This window comes from Octodon degus, unplaced genomic scaffold (assembly GCF_000260255.1).
Source record: "Octodon degus isolate 3935 unplaced genomic scaffold, OctDeg1.0 scaffold00015, whole genome shotgun sequence".
Taxonomy (NCBI): domain Eukaryota; kingdom Metazoa; phylum Chordata; class Mammalia; order Rodentia; family Octodontidae; genus Octodon; species Octodon degus.
The window spans coordinates 142,119-156,251 of NW_004524591.1; the positions used below are offsets into that span (position 1 = coordinate 142,119).

At 34.5% G+C, this 14,133-nt stretch overlaps 1 protein-coding gene across 1 annotated transcript in view; it reads right to left on the reverse strand.

Moving 5' to 3' along the window:
- Hook1 (hook microtubule tethering protein 1) overlaps positions 1 to 14,133 on the reverse strand; it is a 134,449-nt gene that overhangs the window by 85,783 nt on the left and 34,533 nt on the right. Inside the window, exon 3 of the mRNA XM_004626418.3 lies at positions 5,020 to 5,092. Coding sequence (XP_004626475.1) covers positions 5,020 to 5,092 — 73 coding nt within the window. The remainder of the gene's footprint in view (positions 1 to 5,019; positions 5,093 to 14,133) is intronic.

The following is a 14,133-nucleotide window of genomic DNA, read 5'->3' on the forward strand; positions in this document are numbered from 1 at the left end:
ACTGGGTCTGGGGGTTCCCGGAAGTCGGCAGAAATTCCTACTCAGCGGGAGGGGTGGGGGGCGGCCTGAGGGGGCGGGAGAGGGTCCGGCCCACGCTGCACCTGGGCTGGGACTGGTCCCGCCGGCGCAGGGTAGCAGGAAGCTCTCCACACACTCACGGGACCTGGCCTAGGACTGGGTCTCAATATAATTCTTAATGGGGAAAAACAAATCTTTTACTCTCAAATCAGGCACAAGACAAGGATGTCCTCTATCACCCCTCCTATTCAATGTAGTTCTGTAATCATTAGCTACAGCCATTTGGTAAGACAGAGAAATAAAAGGAATAAGAACAGGTAAAGAAGAAGTGAAACTATCCTTGTTTGTAGATGACATGATACTTTACTTGGAAGACCCAAAAAACTCCACCAAGAAGCTACTAGAGTTGATAGACAAATTCACTTGCATAGCAGGATACAAAGACAATACCCAAAAGTCAATAGCATTCCTCTATACAGATAACAAACACATTGAGAGGGAAATTAGAGAATCAATACCTTTTACAATAGCCCCACAAAAAATGATATACCTTGGAATTCCTGTAACTAAAGAAATCAAAGATTTTTTCATGGAAAATTACTGTACTCTGAAAAAAGAGATTGTAGAGAATTTCACAAAATGGAAAGATATTCCCTGCTCCTGGATAGGAAGAACCAACACCGTGAAGATGGCTATACTCCCAAAATTGTTGTATAGATTTAATGCAATCCCTATTAGACTACTACCAACATACCTCTCAGACCTAGAGAAAATTTTCCTATAATTTATTTTGAACCAAAAAAGACCTAGAATAGCAAAAGCAATCCTGGTCAACAAAGACAAAGTAGGAGGCATTATAATTCCTGACTTGAAATTATACTACAAAGCAATTGTAATAAAATCAGCATGGTATTGGCAACAAAATAGACCTGAGGTTCAGTGGAATAGATTAGTAGATGCAGAAGCCTCTAGGAATGCACTCAGCCACCTGATCTTCGAGAAAGGGGCCAGACACTTACTGGAAGAAAGATAGTCTCTTTAACAAATGGTGCTGGAAAATTTGGCTCTCTACATGCCAAAAACTAAAACTTGACCCAGGTCTATCACTATGCACTAAACTAAAGTCAAAATGGATTAAAAAACTGAACATTAAAACAGAAACACTAAATCTCCTAGAAGAGAAAGTAGGAGGATCTCTTGAAGACATAGGGATAGGCAAAGAGTTCATGAACAGAAACCAAATTGCATGGTAACTACTTGAAAGAATTAACAACTGGGAACTTCTCTTATTGAGAAATTTTTGCACGTCAAAAGAAATCATCAACAAAGTGAAAAGACAACCCACAAACTTTGAAAAAACTTAACTAATAAACACTCAGACAAAGGTCTGCTCTCTAGAATTTATAAAGAACTAAAGAACATTAGGGCCCCTAAATTTAAAGACCCAATCCAGAAATGGGCATCTGAGATCAACACACACTTCTCAGAGGATGAAATTAAAGAAGCGAATAAATATATGAAAAAATGCTCCTCATCACTAGCCATCTGTGAAATGCAAGTTAAAACAACATTGAGATACCATCTCACCCCAGAAAGAATGACTATCATAAAGAAATTAACCAACAACAAATATTGGAGAGGGTGTTGGAAAAGGGGAACCCTTCTCCACTGTTGGTGGGACTGTAGACTGGTGCAACCATTATGGAAATCAGTGTGGAGACTCCTTAAAAAACTAGGACTGGAAATCCCATTCAAGCCTGCTATCCCCTTACTGGTAATTTTTCCCAGAGGAACTGAAAACATCATATCATAGTGATATATGCATACCTAGGTTTATAGCAGCACAATTTGTGACAGCCAGATCTGGAAACAACCAAGATGCCTGTCACATATGGAATGGTTGAAAAAAATGTGGTACTTTTATGTAATGGAGTATTATTCAGCTACAAAGAATGATAAACTCGAAGCCTTCATATTTAAGTGGCTGCCACTTGAAGATATTCTTATAAGTGAAATAAACCAGACCCACATCTGTAAATATCATATTGTCTCCCTAGTATAAGAACTTAAAAGAGAAATTATATATAGAAAGTTACAACACAAATAAAAGGAAAGTGAGAACTTGAGGATTGGACAATGAGGAGTGGGCAAGGAGAAAAGCTGGGAAACATGCAGGGGCAAAGCCATACATTTATACAAATGTATGAGATGGGTGAGGCAGTGATCCTGGGGTACATCAGCAGGTTTTTGAGACTAGCGATTAGCTAGGGACACTCTCACCCTGACTGACTGTATATGCTATTGCCCGTGAGCCAGGTGGCTGTACTGAGGATGGCGATGTATAATAGAGGGGTCACGCTTGGAGTACTTGTCATCCTGGTCTTCTAAATATGTACTTCTTATCATGACATACCATTTATTGCCATAATGTCTCTCAAGTAAAGGCTTTTTTTTGGGGGGGGTAATAAATTGAAAAAAAAAAAGACAGAACAATAAGAAAAAAAATGTCAGAGGTCTGTCCTGTTACAATTCTGTATATGGTTAGATTTCTAAATTTCTTTGTAAAAATACGTTAATGTTTATTTCTACTTTTATAAAATTATTCATCCTTCATATTCTGTAAGGACTTAAAAGTTCAACATACCAATATGTGATGGAAAATACCTGTTCCATGATATGCCTATGTTTGATATGTAGGCAGACAAGGTAAACCGAACTGCATATACTGCAGGTTAATAATAAGCTTCTCTTGTGGAGGGTTAACAGCCTAAGTTAGCAGATCACAATTGGAGAAAAGGAAGGGCTGCAAGGTCAGCCAACATTTTAGCCCTAGCCTTTCAAGATCAGTGAAGACTCAGGACATAGGAGAACCTGTACTGTAACAACATGTAATTCAGTTGTGCTCCAAATTTTCTGAACAAGAAGATTATGGAGCCACAGAGGAATGTGATCGAGGATGTAGTGTGTGCCTGGGGAGAGTTGCACGGAGAGAAAAAACATTTTCTCAGGCTTTCCCAGAGAGCAAATTGGTCAAGCAATGGCCATGACTCATCCTCATGGTTGACACTGACAAAGGATCTACCAAGTGCAGTACAGGGATTCAGGATAAATCCTGAGGGGACTTGACTGACCTTATCAGATGCAAAAGTTACATTTCTTGTTATATAGGTCTTGCTTTATCTTGGTCTTAACCATCCAGCAGAAAAGTATAAAAATGAGGTATATAAAGTTAAGCCATATTACTATGATGAGCTGTAAAAGGCTCAAGTCAATAACTTCTGAGGATAACCCACTAATATTACAGACTGTTAGACAGTGTTAGATTGTTTAGCTGAATTCAAACACCTATAGTATTTAGATGCCAATAGAATATCCACCTCTGACAGGACAAAAAAAAAAGGATACAAAGGAAAGACCACTTTGTATTTATATATACAAAACAGGATAAATACACAGCTACTTTCACTCAATTCAGTGAGAAGAAAGAGGTGTATTAATAGTGTTTGCACAGGAAATCCTGTCTGCTTCTTGTACTATGGATAACCACTAAGAAGATAACAATGTATTGATTATTGAAAATGTCCTATTAATCAGCTTTGAAAAAAAAGTACAAATTCTCTATGATGATTGTAATTGTTATGTATATCTAAAATATATCAATAAAATCTAATGTATTGATTACCAAAAATGTCCTATTAATCAGCTTTGAAAAAAAGTACAAATTTTCTATGATGATTGTAATTGTTATGTATATCTAAAATATAACAATAAAACCTAATATAACCCCCCCAAAAAAATCCCCAGTTCCGAAAAAAAAATAAATAAATGTGAGATGCTTCGAGGCTCTGGGCTCACTTGGAGAGAGACTAATCTCAGTGACATCTCTGAAGCTACATTCAAAAAAAAAAAATTGAAAAACAATAAATATTAAGGAAATATAAAAAATACACACATCAGTATCATCACACATCAGTGTTAAGACAGATGACACATCAGTTAAAGAACATATATAATTATATTGGAAATATACTAGTCTATTATCAGCATAATAATCCTGTTACGAATAACATACATATACCAACAAATTAGACAACTTATATGAAACCAACACATACCCTACAAGACACAACAGGGGGCCTGGCCCTAGCTCAGTTCTTTAAGTGGCTGCTTCCACAAAGCTGTCAGCCTCAGGTTGCTATGGTTTGATCCCCACAACTCAAGCCAGCCCAACCTGCCCTGAAGGCATTCGGAGCAAAAAAAAAAAAAAAATCCTTCTGCCTTTTTAAATAATAAAATAAAAAAATAAATAAAAAATAAATAAAAAAGACACAAAACAGAAAAGTTTTGAAAAAAATCAGTTTTGCAGTTTCTTATAAAGTAAACATCTATTTACATGACTCAGTAAATATAGTCAGAAACTTTATCAAGAGGTATTAAACACATGTCTCAGAAAAATTGGTACCTAAGCACTCATTTGTGCTAAATAATAAACCCAGCTTCAAATAACTATCAACAAAATAGCTAGGCAATTCAACTATTAATTCTAATAGCTATTCAAATAACTATCAACAAATAGCTTAGCACATCATGGCATATCAACATAATGAAATATGCAGCAAAAACACCCATGGAGTTACCAATAATAAACCATCTTTACTCTAAATGAAAAAGGCTAGACTTAAATAATACAAATTGCATGGGTCTACTTTATATAGAGCACTTAACATGAAATCGATAGCGACACAAGGCAGATCACTGGTAACTTGAGGTCATAACAGGGCTTAAAGGTAACTGTGAAGAGGTCTAAATACATGTTACTGGTTAAGGAAAACTGGGTTCTTTAGCTAATTATCATGGCAGTTACATGACAGCATACATATGTCAAAATGTCAACTGTACACAATAAAATGCACTCACAAATTAACTTTTGAAAAAGATACAGTTGAGCTGAGTGTTATGTCTAGGACTACTATTTGGATCAAGTGCTATTCCCATTCATACCTTTATTCTCCAGTTGTCCCCAACATCCTCTTTAATTCGACTTAACCAAGATTCATTGAACCAAGCAACATCACTAAAACAGAAGTATAAATGTTAAACATTAAAATACTTTTATTACTTAAAATATCAAATTGAGTCAACAGAAAAAGTTATTTTATAAGCTTACAGCCTATCTTTATAAAATTAGTAAATATCTGAATAAATCTAATGAATGTTTTGTGATTCTTAAGGGTTTCACTTAGGCTGGCATGTTAATTATTTAAGTCACTAATAGCTTCAATTTAACAAACATTTAATAAATATTTAATGTTGGACATGCCACTAGCAGAAAGATCTAAAAGTAATAACCCTGAATGGATAAGTAGAAAAATGAACATTTTTAATGAGCATATTTCATTTAAACATTATAGTTGCTTGACAAAGGATATATTACTGTTTTCAATCTTCCTATTTGGGAAAGTAGGTATGAGAAAGGCTAGGCCATTTACTCTGATCCTGGTACATAGTAAAGTGCAAAGTAAATCAATTTGACTAAGTAGTAAGTTTGCAACAGCCACAAAGGTGAGTTTAATATTAATTAGAAGTCCTACATTAACTCTGCAGGTCAAGACAAATAACTGCTACACAAAAGGTTTTAAAGGACAAATGGCTATATTTAGTGAACTATATTAATAGATTATATTATAGATAAATATGGATACTATGTGTTCAAATAAATTGAGCAAAATTAATATGAAGATAAATAATTTACTATTTTGAATCTGAGAAACTGCTAATAAAGGAAGAAAGTAGAGAACACACACACAAAAAATCTACCCTCAAAAGAGAATATAACAATGCACTAAGAGTTAACTACAAAATCATAGAATGTCAGTGCTGAAGTAGTCTTAAAGGTCTCATCTATACTTTTTCTAAAATGGGGGAGGGCTCTTTTCCAAGGTTATATTTTAAATTTAAAATGCAAAACTGAAACAGTTACATGTTAAGCTTAAGTAAGCTTGCTGGCTAGTATAATCAAAAAGTCACTGCAACATTTTCAATTAACTTATTTAGAATTTGCAACGATTTTCTTTTGAATAAATTTATGTTAGTTGTATTCAACTTTTTTCCAGATGGTGAGATTATAATTATCAAAATAATTTAGCTAAATATATCAATGATATACTGCTAAGCAGATATTGACTTGAAATAACTGAGTAGCCTTTCTTTATACATTAGAATATGTATTCAAAAAGTCTTAGATGAGTCATGTCAAGGTGTGATAGTTACTTTTTTTTTTTTTTTTAAGTACTAGGAATTGAACTCAGTGCTGTCACACTGAGCTACACACCCAGACCTTTGATTATTATTTTTTCTTATTAAACTTTCTTTTAATTGACATTGCTTTTTATTTTAAAACAGGGTATCATGGCCTGAGGAATGTCAACTATTCAACATGGAGGTGGAAGTCAATAAGCTGGAACTAATGTTCCAGAAAGCTGACTCTGACCTGGATGATATTCACTGCAGGCTGGAATATGAAATCAAGTCTGATCATCATGATTCAGCAGGAGAGAAAAATTCACTAATGCTCTTAAAGAAACTGTCAGCAATCAAGTCTTGATACTGAACTTTGTATGCACATTTTAAACCTGTTGCTACTGAACAGAAAGAGACTAAGAGCCGCATTTATACTACTTTGAATAAGACTATGACTATGATAGAAGAACTACAAAAGCAAACAGATGTGGAGCTGTTACCACTGACTGAAGAAAAAACGAACAGAACAGTTAAAATTTTACATGCCACACTTACAAAGACATGAAATTGCAAAAGAGAATTCTAATGAAGAAGAGATTAATTGCAGAGAAATATAAAAAGATATCTTATTAATAGTTCATAAGTATAGAGGGGCGATCAAGATGGAGGAGGAGGCAGCTTGGTTTGAGTGACTAGGAAGTGATGCCTTTCATAAGACAAGGATTAAGAAGGCAGATATTATATTAATGAAATTCAGCCAAAGGGTGGAGTGGAATAAAAGGATAAATAAATATAAAATTAAGGAAGTGCCTTGATATTAATTTTGTATCTGTTTTCTTTTTGTATTATTGGGATAACAGATGTTCTGGCTTATAAAAGAATGCTTGTACAAAAAAAAAGTACACAGTATATCACTAAGTTGCTAAATTTCCCAGGCTGAGCTTCAAACTAGGATCCTCCTCCCTCAGCTTGTCAGGATGCTGGGGATATAAGGTAAATACCACCAACCCTGGCTATGATAGTTAATATTATGTGTTAACTTGATTAGGCCATACTACTCAGATATCTGGAGAATCATATCTAAACATTTCCATAAAAATGTTTTACAGTAAGATTAACATTTAAATCAGTAGACTGAATGAGGCAAGTACCTTCTACAAGTGAATGGGCCTTATCCAATCAGTTAAAAGTTGAAAAAGAAAGTGCAGATTCTGTATTTGCAACTGTGCAATTAAATCAGCCAATTCCTTACAATAAGCATCTCTGCATGCACACATACAATCACACACACACACACACACACACACACACACACCCCAACATTACCTTACTGGTTCTGCTTCTCTGCAGAACTCTTGACTATTATCCTAGTCTTCTAATTGGCCCTGAAAGAAATCTAAATCCAGTATATGATCCTATGATGAATTTCCTTTAGAAACTGAATCCAGAGATTAATCCCATTCTTCATATGTTGTTAATCCAAAATAATTTTTGCTTGTTTTACATTACTCCTTACCTTCTTTTCCTACCCAAATCATCTTTAGTCACTTCTCCACAAGAACATATGTCCTTTTTTCTTTCTTATAAATAAATTCAAATAATTGTGACAATTGTTCAAATAATTGTGACATCCAATCCTTCTCAGGTGAGACTCAATTTCAGAACTATCTAGACATATTTTTTTTTGCATTGGTATATCTATAAGCTTTAGCATGTTCTCCAACAATAACTTCTTTTCCTATAGTTCTCAGAACTTCAATGACACTCAAGGAATATGAAGTAAGAAAGGGGACAAAGGGCTTACTAACCAAAGTATAGCCCAATTATTTTCTAATAAAACTAAGAAAAATTCACTACATGATTATATTTAACTCCTTCCATGGCAGATGCATTCACTTTCAACAATTTTACCAACAAAATTCAGGTAGTAATTAGTACCTACTGCTTACTATAACTGTTGTCACTTCAAAGGACACCCTGAAACTACTATTCTTGAATAATCAAAACCTATCTGTGCTGAAGATGTCAAACTATGATCTGCATTTTGGACATGCACTTAAAAAAATTCATTCATTTTTGTTTTATTAGTATCCCAAATTAAAAAGCTATCAGAAAGACCATAAGATATTAGGTTTTTATTACAACTGATTATAGGCAATAGCTTTGGAGTCAGATCAAACGGATACAAACCTTAGCTTTGCAATTTACTCATTAATTATTTTTCCAAAAGCAATGTCACCTCTCTATTCCACTGTCCTCATGCATAAATTGAGGATAAGAACGGTTTTTACCTAATAGAGGAGTAAAAAGTAGATAAAATAACTGACATAATGTGATCTATAATGTCTTTAGTAAATACTCGTATGTTGTTTAACATGGTTGTCATTTTAGATATTATACTCAAATATGTACTGCATAAATGAACAAATAACTGTGTGAATAATCTATATTCTATCTTATTTTTCTCCCTCTTATAAAACAATTCACCCATAGGCAACAGAAACAAGTGCAGGTTATTCAGTGCTTAAAGTGTTTGTCACTTTAAGAAAGCCAAAACTAGGATGAAGAAAAGGACAAAAGAAAGAGAGAAGGAAAAAAGATATATTTACATATATACACAGGATAGCTTTCATAATTGTACTGCTGATTTCTGCTGGCCTAGTGAAAGGAGAACTGAAGGCTAAAATTATTTTTTCTTCCCCTTTTTAATTTCTTATAACTTTTTAAAATCAATTTTGTATGCTTATATCTGGTAATTTAGACAACTAATTTGAAGACATTATGCAATATAACAACCATTGTTGAATTCATATTATTTTGTTTAGTGAAATTCTGTATTGTTTGTAATGTTGGTTTGTTTTGTTTTTTCACAATGTTTTGTCTTCAAAAAATTAAAAAAAAATTAAAAGAAAGTCAATTCTTTCTTCTGCAGAAATATGCATTCTTATAGTGGTAAGCATAGAAATTATCAAAAACAAAAAGATCCTATTTTTAAGTTTTGCTAATCCTTGTTATAGTATTCGTAAATGTAATCTTACTTGGAAATAGGGACTCCTCAGATGTAATCAGGTAAGATAGGCTTACACTGTGTCAGAACGGGTGGCAATCTAATACGACTAAGGCCTGTAGAAGAGACACAGAAACAGACACAGAGGGAAGACAACCACATAAAGACAGAAGAGGCTGAAATTATGCTGCCACAAACCAAGAATTCCAGACACTACCACAGGGTGGGAGAGGCAAGGAAGAACATCCTCCTAGAAGCTTTGAAGGGAGAATGACCTATCTAACACCTTGATTTAGTCCTTTACTTTCAAAATCTTAAAAACTGATTTTTATTGTTCTATGCCACCTAATCTGTGGTACTCTGCTACAGCTGTCCTAGAAATTAAATATACTTAAAGTTTGTGTGTGTGTGTGTGTGTGTGTGTGTGTGTGTGTGTGTGTGTGTGTGTTTAATGTATTTAAGACGGGCCAGCCAAACAGCTCAGCAGATTAAAGCTCCTGCTTAAGCAGACTTAGGGGCCAGGAGTTTGATCACTGGCACTCTGAGACAGTGATTGAGATTGGGAGTGGTGCTGTAATCTCAGCTCTTGGGAGGCTGTAATCAGGAGGATCACTATTAGTCCGATCTACACAGTGAGACCCTGTAGACTCTGTAGACCCTATCCTAAAATACAAAATAAATAAATAAATAAAATAAAATAAAAACAAAAATTTTGCAGGGGGGCCACGATTCGATCCCCAGCTCCACATGCCCCACCAGACCCACCATTAAGGCAGGCTAAGCTCGCCAAAAAAAAAAAAAAAAAAAATCTTAATATATTTAAGACAGACTCTACAGGGTCTACTAGGTGGATCAGACTCCTAGTGATTCCCTTGTTTTCAGCCTCCCAAGTGCTGGGATTATAGGCAGGCATCACCACACCCAGCCTCAAGTGCCCTCTCAGTGGGCCCCAGATCAAACCCAGACTATTGTGCTCTACCTAAGTAGGCGCTTTAGTTCACTGAACTATCTGGCCAGCCCTGTGTTTTTTAAATAACAGAAGGTTCTAAATGCATCCGAAGAAGAGAAGCACTTAACACATATTTAAATTAAATATAATAATTAAGGACCTACGGAATCCTAGATGTGACTCCATGCCTCTCCAAATCTAAATCTTTTGGCTTGGACACCACTTTTCAAGGTTCTCATTTGGAAGTATATTTGGCTGAGGTGAATAACGATGACTACTTAAAATTCTTCTACTTAACACAAAAACAGGCAAATGCAATAAGAGAGAGAACAAAAAAAAGAGAAAGCATTAAACTTAGTTTTAATGAAAAAAGAAAGCTTTCTTTTTATTTATTTATTTATTTATTTACTTATTTATTTCAGTACCAGGGATTGAACTCAGAACCCTGCACTTGCCAGGCAAGCGCTTATTCTACTGAGCTATCTCCCCAGCCCCAAGAAAGCCTTCTTAATTGGTTGACTTAATTGTCTGACTGCATTTTTCTTGCACAAAAAGAAGACACTAAGACAATAAAAAACAAAAGAAAAATTTGAGATTAGTAGTAACAGCAGAACCCAACACTGGAAAAAAAATAAGTTGTTTATCATGACACAATTTAGACCACATTTATCTGATGCTGCTCTTGAAAAATCACAGACTACAAGGGTACATCAAAGATTAATATACAGAGCTATATAAACAGATCATATCATGATAAATCACATCTCTATCATCACATGGCATAAACCTACTAAAGTCCACATATGGAAATGTTAACTTTGGATGATGAACATAAAGAAATTCCTACACTGACAACAAACACAAAATTGAACATATATCAGGCTTAGCAAGACACAAATTCTAATGACAGGAACAATGATGATTTCACCAAATGATCAAGAAAGGGCTCAGAACACTTCACTCTGGCAGAGCAGATCTTAAAATCAATCAGAATGTAACTAAGATATTGAACGCCTCATCCCTTGAGACCTACACTTCATTTTAAGCATATATTTCTTTATTTCTGCTTAATAAACTTACCTATGTCTCTCAAAAAATTAGGAAAGCAGAGATTAAGGATATATTTTAGAATGACTGAATGATGACTTTTCCCTTTACCATAAGTTAGCATATTATTTATCTTTTACAGTGTTAATGTTGGGCCAACTAACATCTTTCTATTCAAGTCAGATCATTCTAAAGATTCCAAATAACTATGATTTTACTACCATTTTAAGCTGTCTTGAAAACTGGAATCAGGGGCTGGGGAGATGGCTCAGTAGGATAAGTGTTTCCCTAACAAGCGCAAGGATCTGAGTTCAATCTCCGCTTCTGAAAAAAAAAAAAAAAAAAAAAAAAAAAGAAAGAAAGAAAGAAAGAAAGAAAGAAAGAAAGAAAGAAAGAAAGAAAACTGGAATCAATGGCTTCTACCTCAATCTGATAAAAGCCATATTTTATGACAATCCAACTGCTAATATAATTCTGAATGAGGAAAACTGAAATCTTCTACTTTCACATCAGGTATAAGACAAGGATGTCCTCTGGAAAATCCTCAAGGATTTCCTATTCAGTATAGTTTTGGAATCATTAGCTAGAGCTATTATACAAGAGAGAAAAATAAAAGGAATAAGAATAGACAAAGAAGAAGTTAAACTATCATTATTTGGAGATGACATGATACTCTACTTGGAAGACCTAAAAACCTACACTGAGAAGCTTACAGAATTACTAAACAAATTCAGTAGTATAGGAGGTTACAAAGTCTGTACCCAAGAGTCAATAGCATTTCTCTACACACTAAAAGAGAAATTAGTGAAACAATATCCTTTATAATAGCACTGAAAAAAAATGAAATACTTAGGAATTAATCTAACTAAAGCAGCAAAAGATCTATTCAATGAAAATTACAGTACTCTGGAAAAAAAAACTGTAGAGGATTTCAGAAAATGGAACGATACTCCCTGCTCCTGGATAGGGAAACCAACATTGTGAAAATGGCTATACTCACAAAATTGTTAGAAAGAATTAATGCAATCCCTATCAAAATACCACCAACAGACCTAGAGAAATAATTCTTAAGATTTACTGGGAACCAGAAAAGACCTACAATAGTAAAGGCAATCCTGGGCAGCAAAGGCAAGGCAGGAGGCATCCCAATCCCTGACTGAAATTATACTACAAAGCTACTATGATAAAATCAACATGGTATTGGAACGAAACAGACCTGAGGATCAATGTAATAGATTAGAAGATGCAGATACAATCACAAACACACTCAGCCATCTTATCTTTGGTGAAGAGGCCAAACATGTTTACTGGAAGGAAGAAAGCCTCTTTAACAAATGGTGTTGGAAAAACAGGCTCTCTACATGCCAAAACCCAAAACTTGACCTGGGTCTATTATCATGCACTAAAGTCAAAATCAATTAAAGATCTAAACATTAAAATAGAAACACTAAATCTCCTGGAAGAGAAAGTAAGTGGAAATCTTGAGGACATAGGAATAAACCAACATTTCATGAACAAAAATCAAACTGCATGGAAAATACTTGAAAGAATTAACAACTGGGACCTCCTCTTATTGAGAAGTTTCTGCACATCAAAAGAAATTACCAACAGAGTAAAAAGACAACCCACAAATTTGGAAAAAATCTTAACTAATAAGCACTCAGACAAGCATCTTCTCTCTAGAATTTATAAAGAACTAAAAAAAAAAATAAAATAAATTAGGGCCCCAAAATTTGAAGTACCAATCCAGAAATGGGCATCTGAGATGAACGCACACTTCTCAGAGGAAGAAATACAAGAGGCAAATAAATACATGAAAAAAAATGCTCCACATCACTAGCCATTAGTGAAATGCAAAATAAAACAACCCTGAGATACCATCTCACACCAGAAAGAACAGCTATCTAAAGAAATCAAACAATAAATGTTGGAGAGGCTGTGGGGAAAAAAGGAACCCTTCTGCACTGCTGCTGGGAATGTAGACTATTGAAAACATTATAGAAATCCATGTGGAGGCTCCTAAAAAACTAGGACTGGAAATCCCATTCAATTCAGCTATCCCCCTTCTCGTAATTTTCCCAAGAGAACTGAAAATACATCATATGGATATATGTACACCTACATATATAGCAGCACAATTTGTGATAGCCAAATCTTGGAAGCAACCAAAATGCCCATCCCCTTAGGAATGGATGAAAAAGATGTGGTGTTTTTATGCAATGGAGTATTAGTCAGCTATAAAGAAAAATAAACTTGAAGCCTTTTTAAGTAAGTGGATACAACTTGAAGCTATACTCATAAGTGAATTAAACCAGACCCACATGTGTAAATATTGTATTGTCTCTCTAGTGTAAGAACTCAAAAGAAGAAATAAAAATTGAAAGGTATAACTCAGTTAAATGGAAAGAGAGAACTTAAGGATTAGACAACAAAGAGAGAGAAAGGAGAAAAGTCAGGAAATGTGGTAGGGGCAAAACCACACATTTATCTAAACCATAAGGTAAAGGCAATGGTCCTAAGAATCTCCATCAGGTTTTTAAAAATAGACCAGTTAATGGGTAGAATTCTCACACTGACTAACTCTATATGCTGATACCTGTGAACTAAGCAACTACATTGAGGAGAGTAATGTATAATACTGAAACCATGCTTGAAATACCTGTCATTTTGGTCTTCTAAATGTGTACTGCTTCTAATGTCATATCAGTTTTACTATACTCTGTTTAAAGTAAATATAGGGAGAGACGGTTCAGTAGAATAAGCGCTTGCCTGGCAAGTGTAAAGGCCTGAGTTCAATCCCTGGTTCTGCAAAATAAATAAATAAATAAATAAATAAATAAATAAATAAATAAATAAAATTTAAAAATAAAGT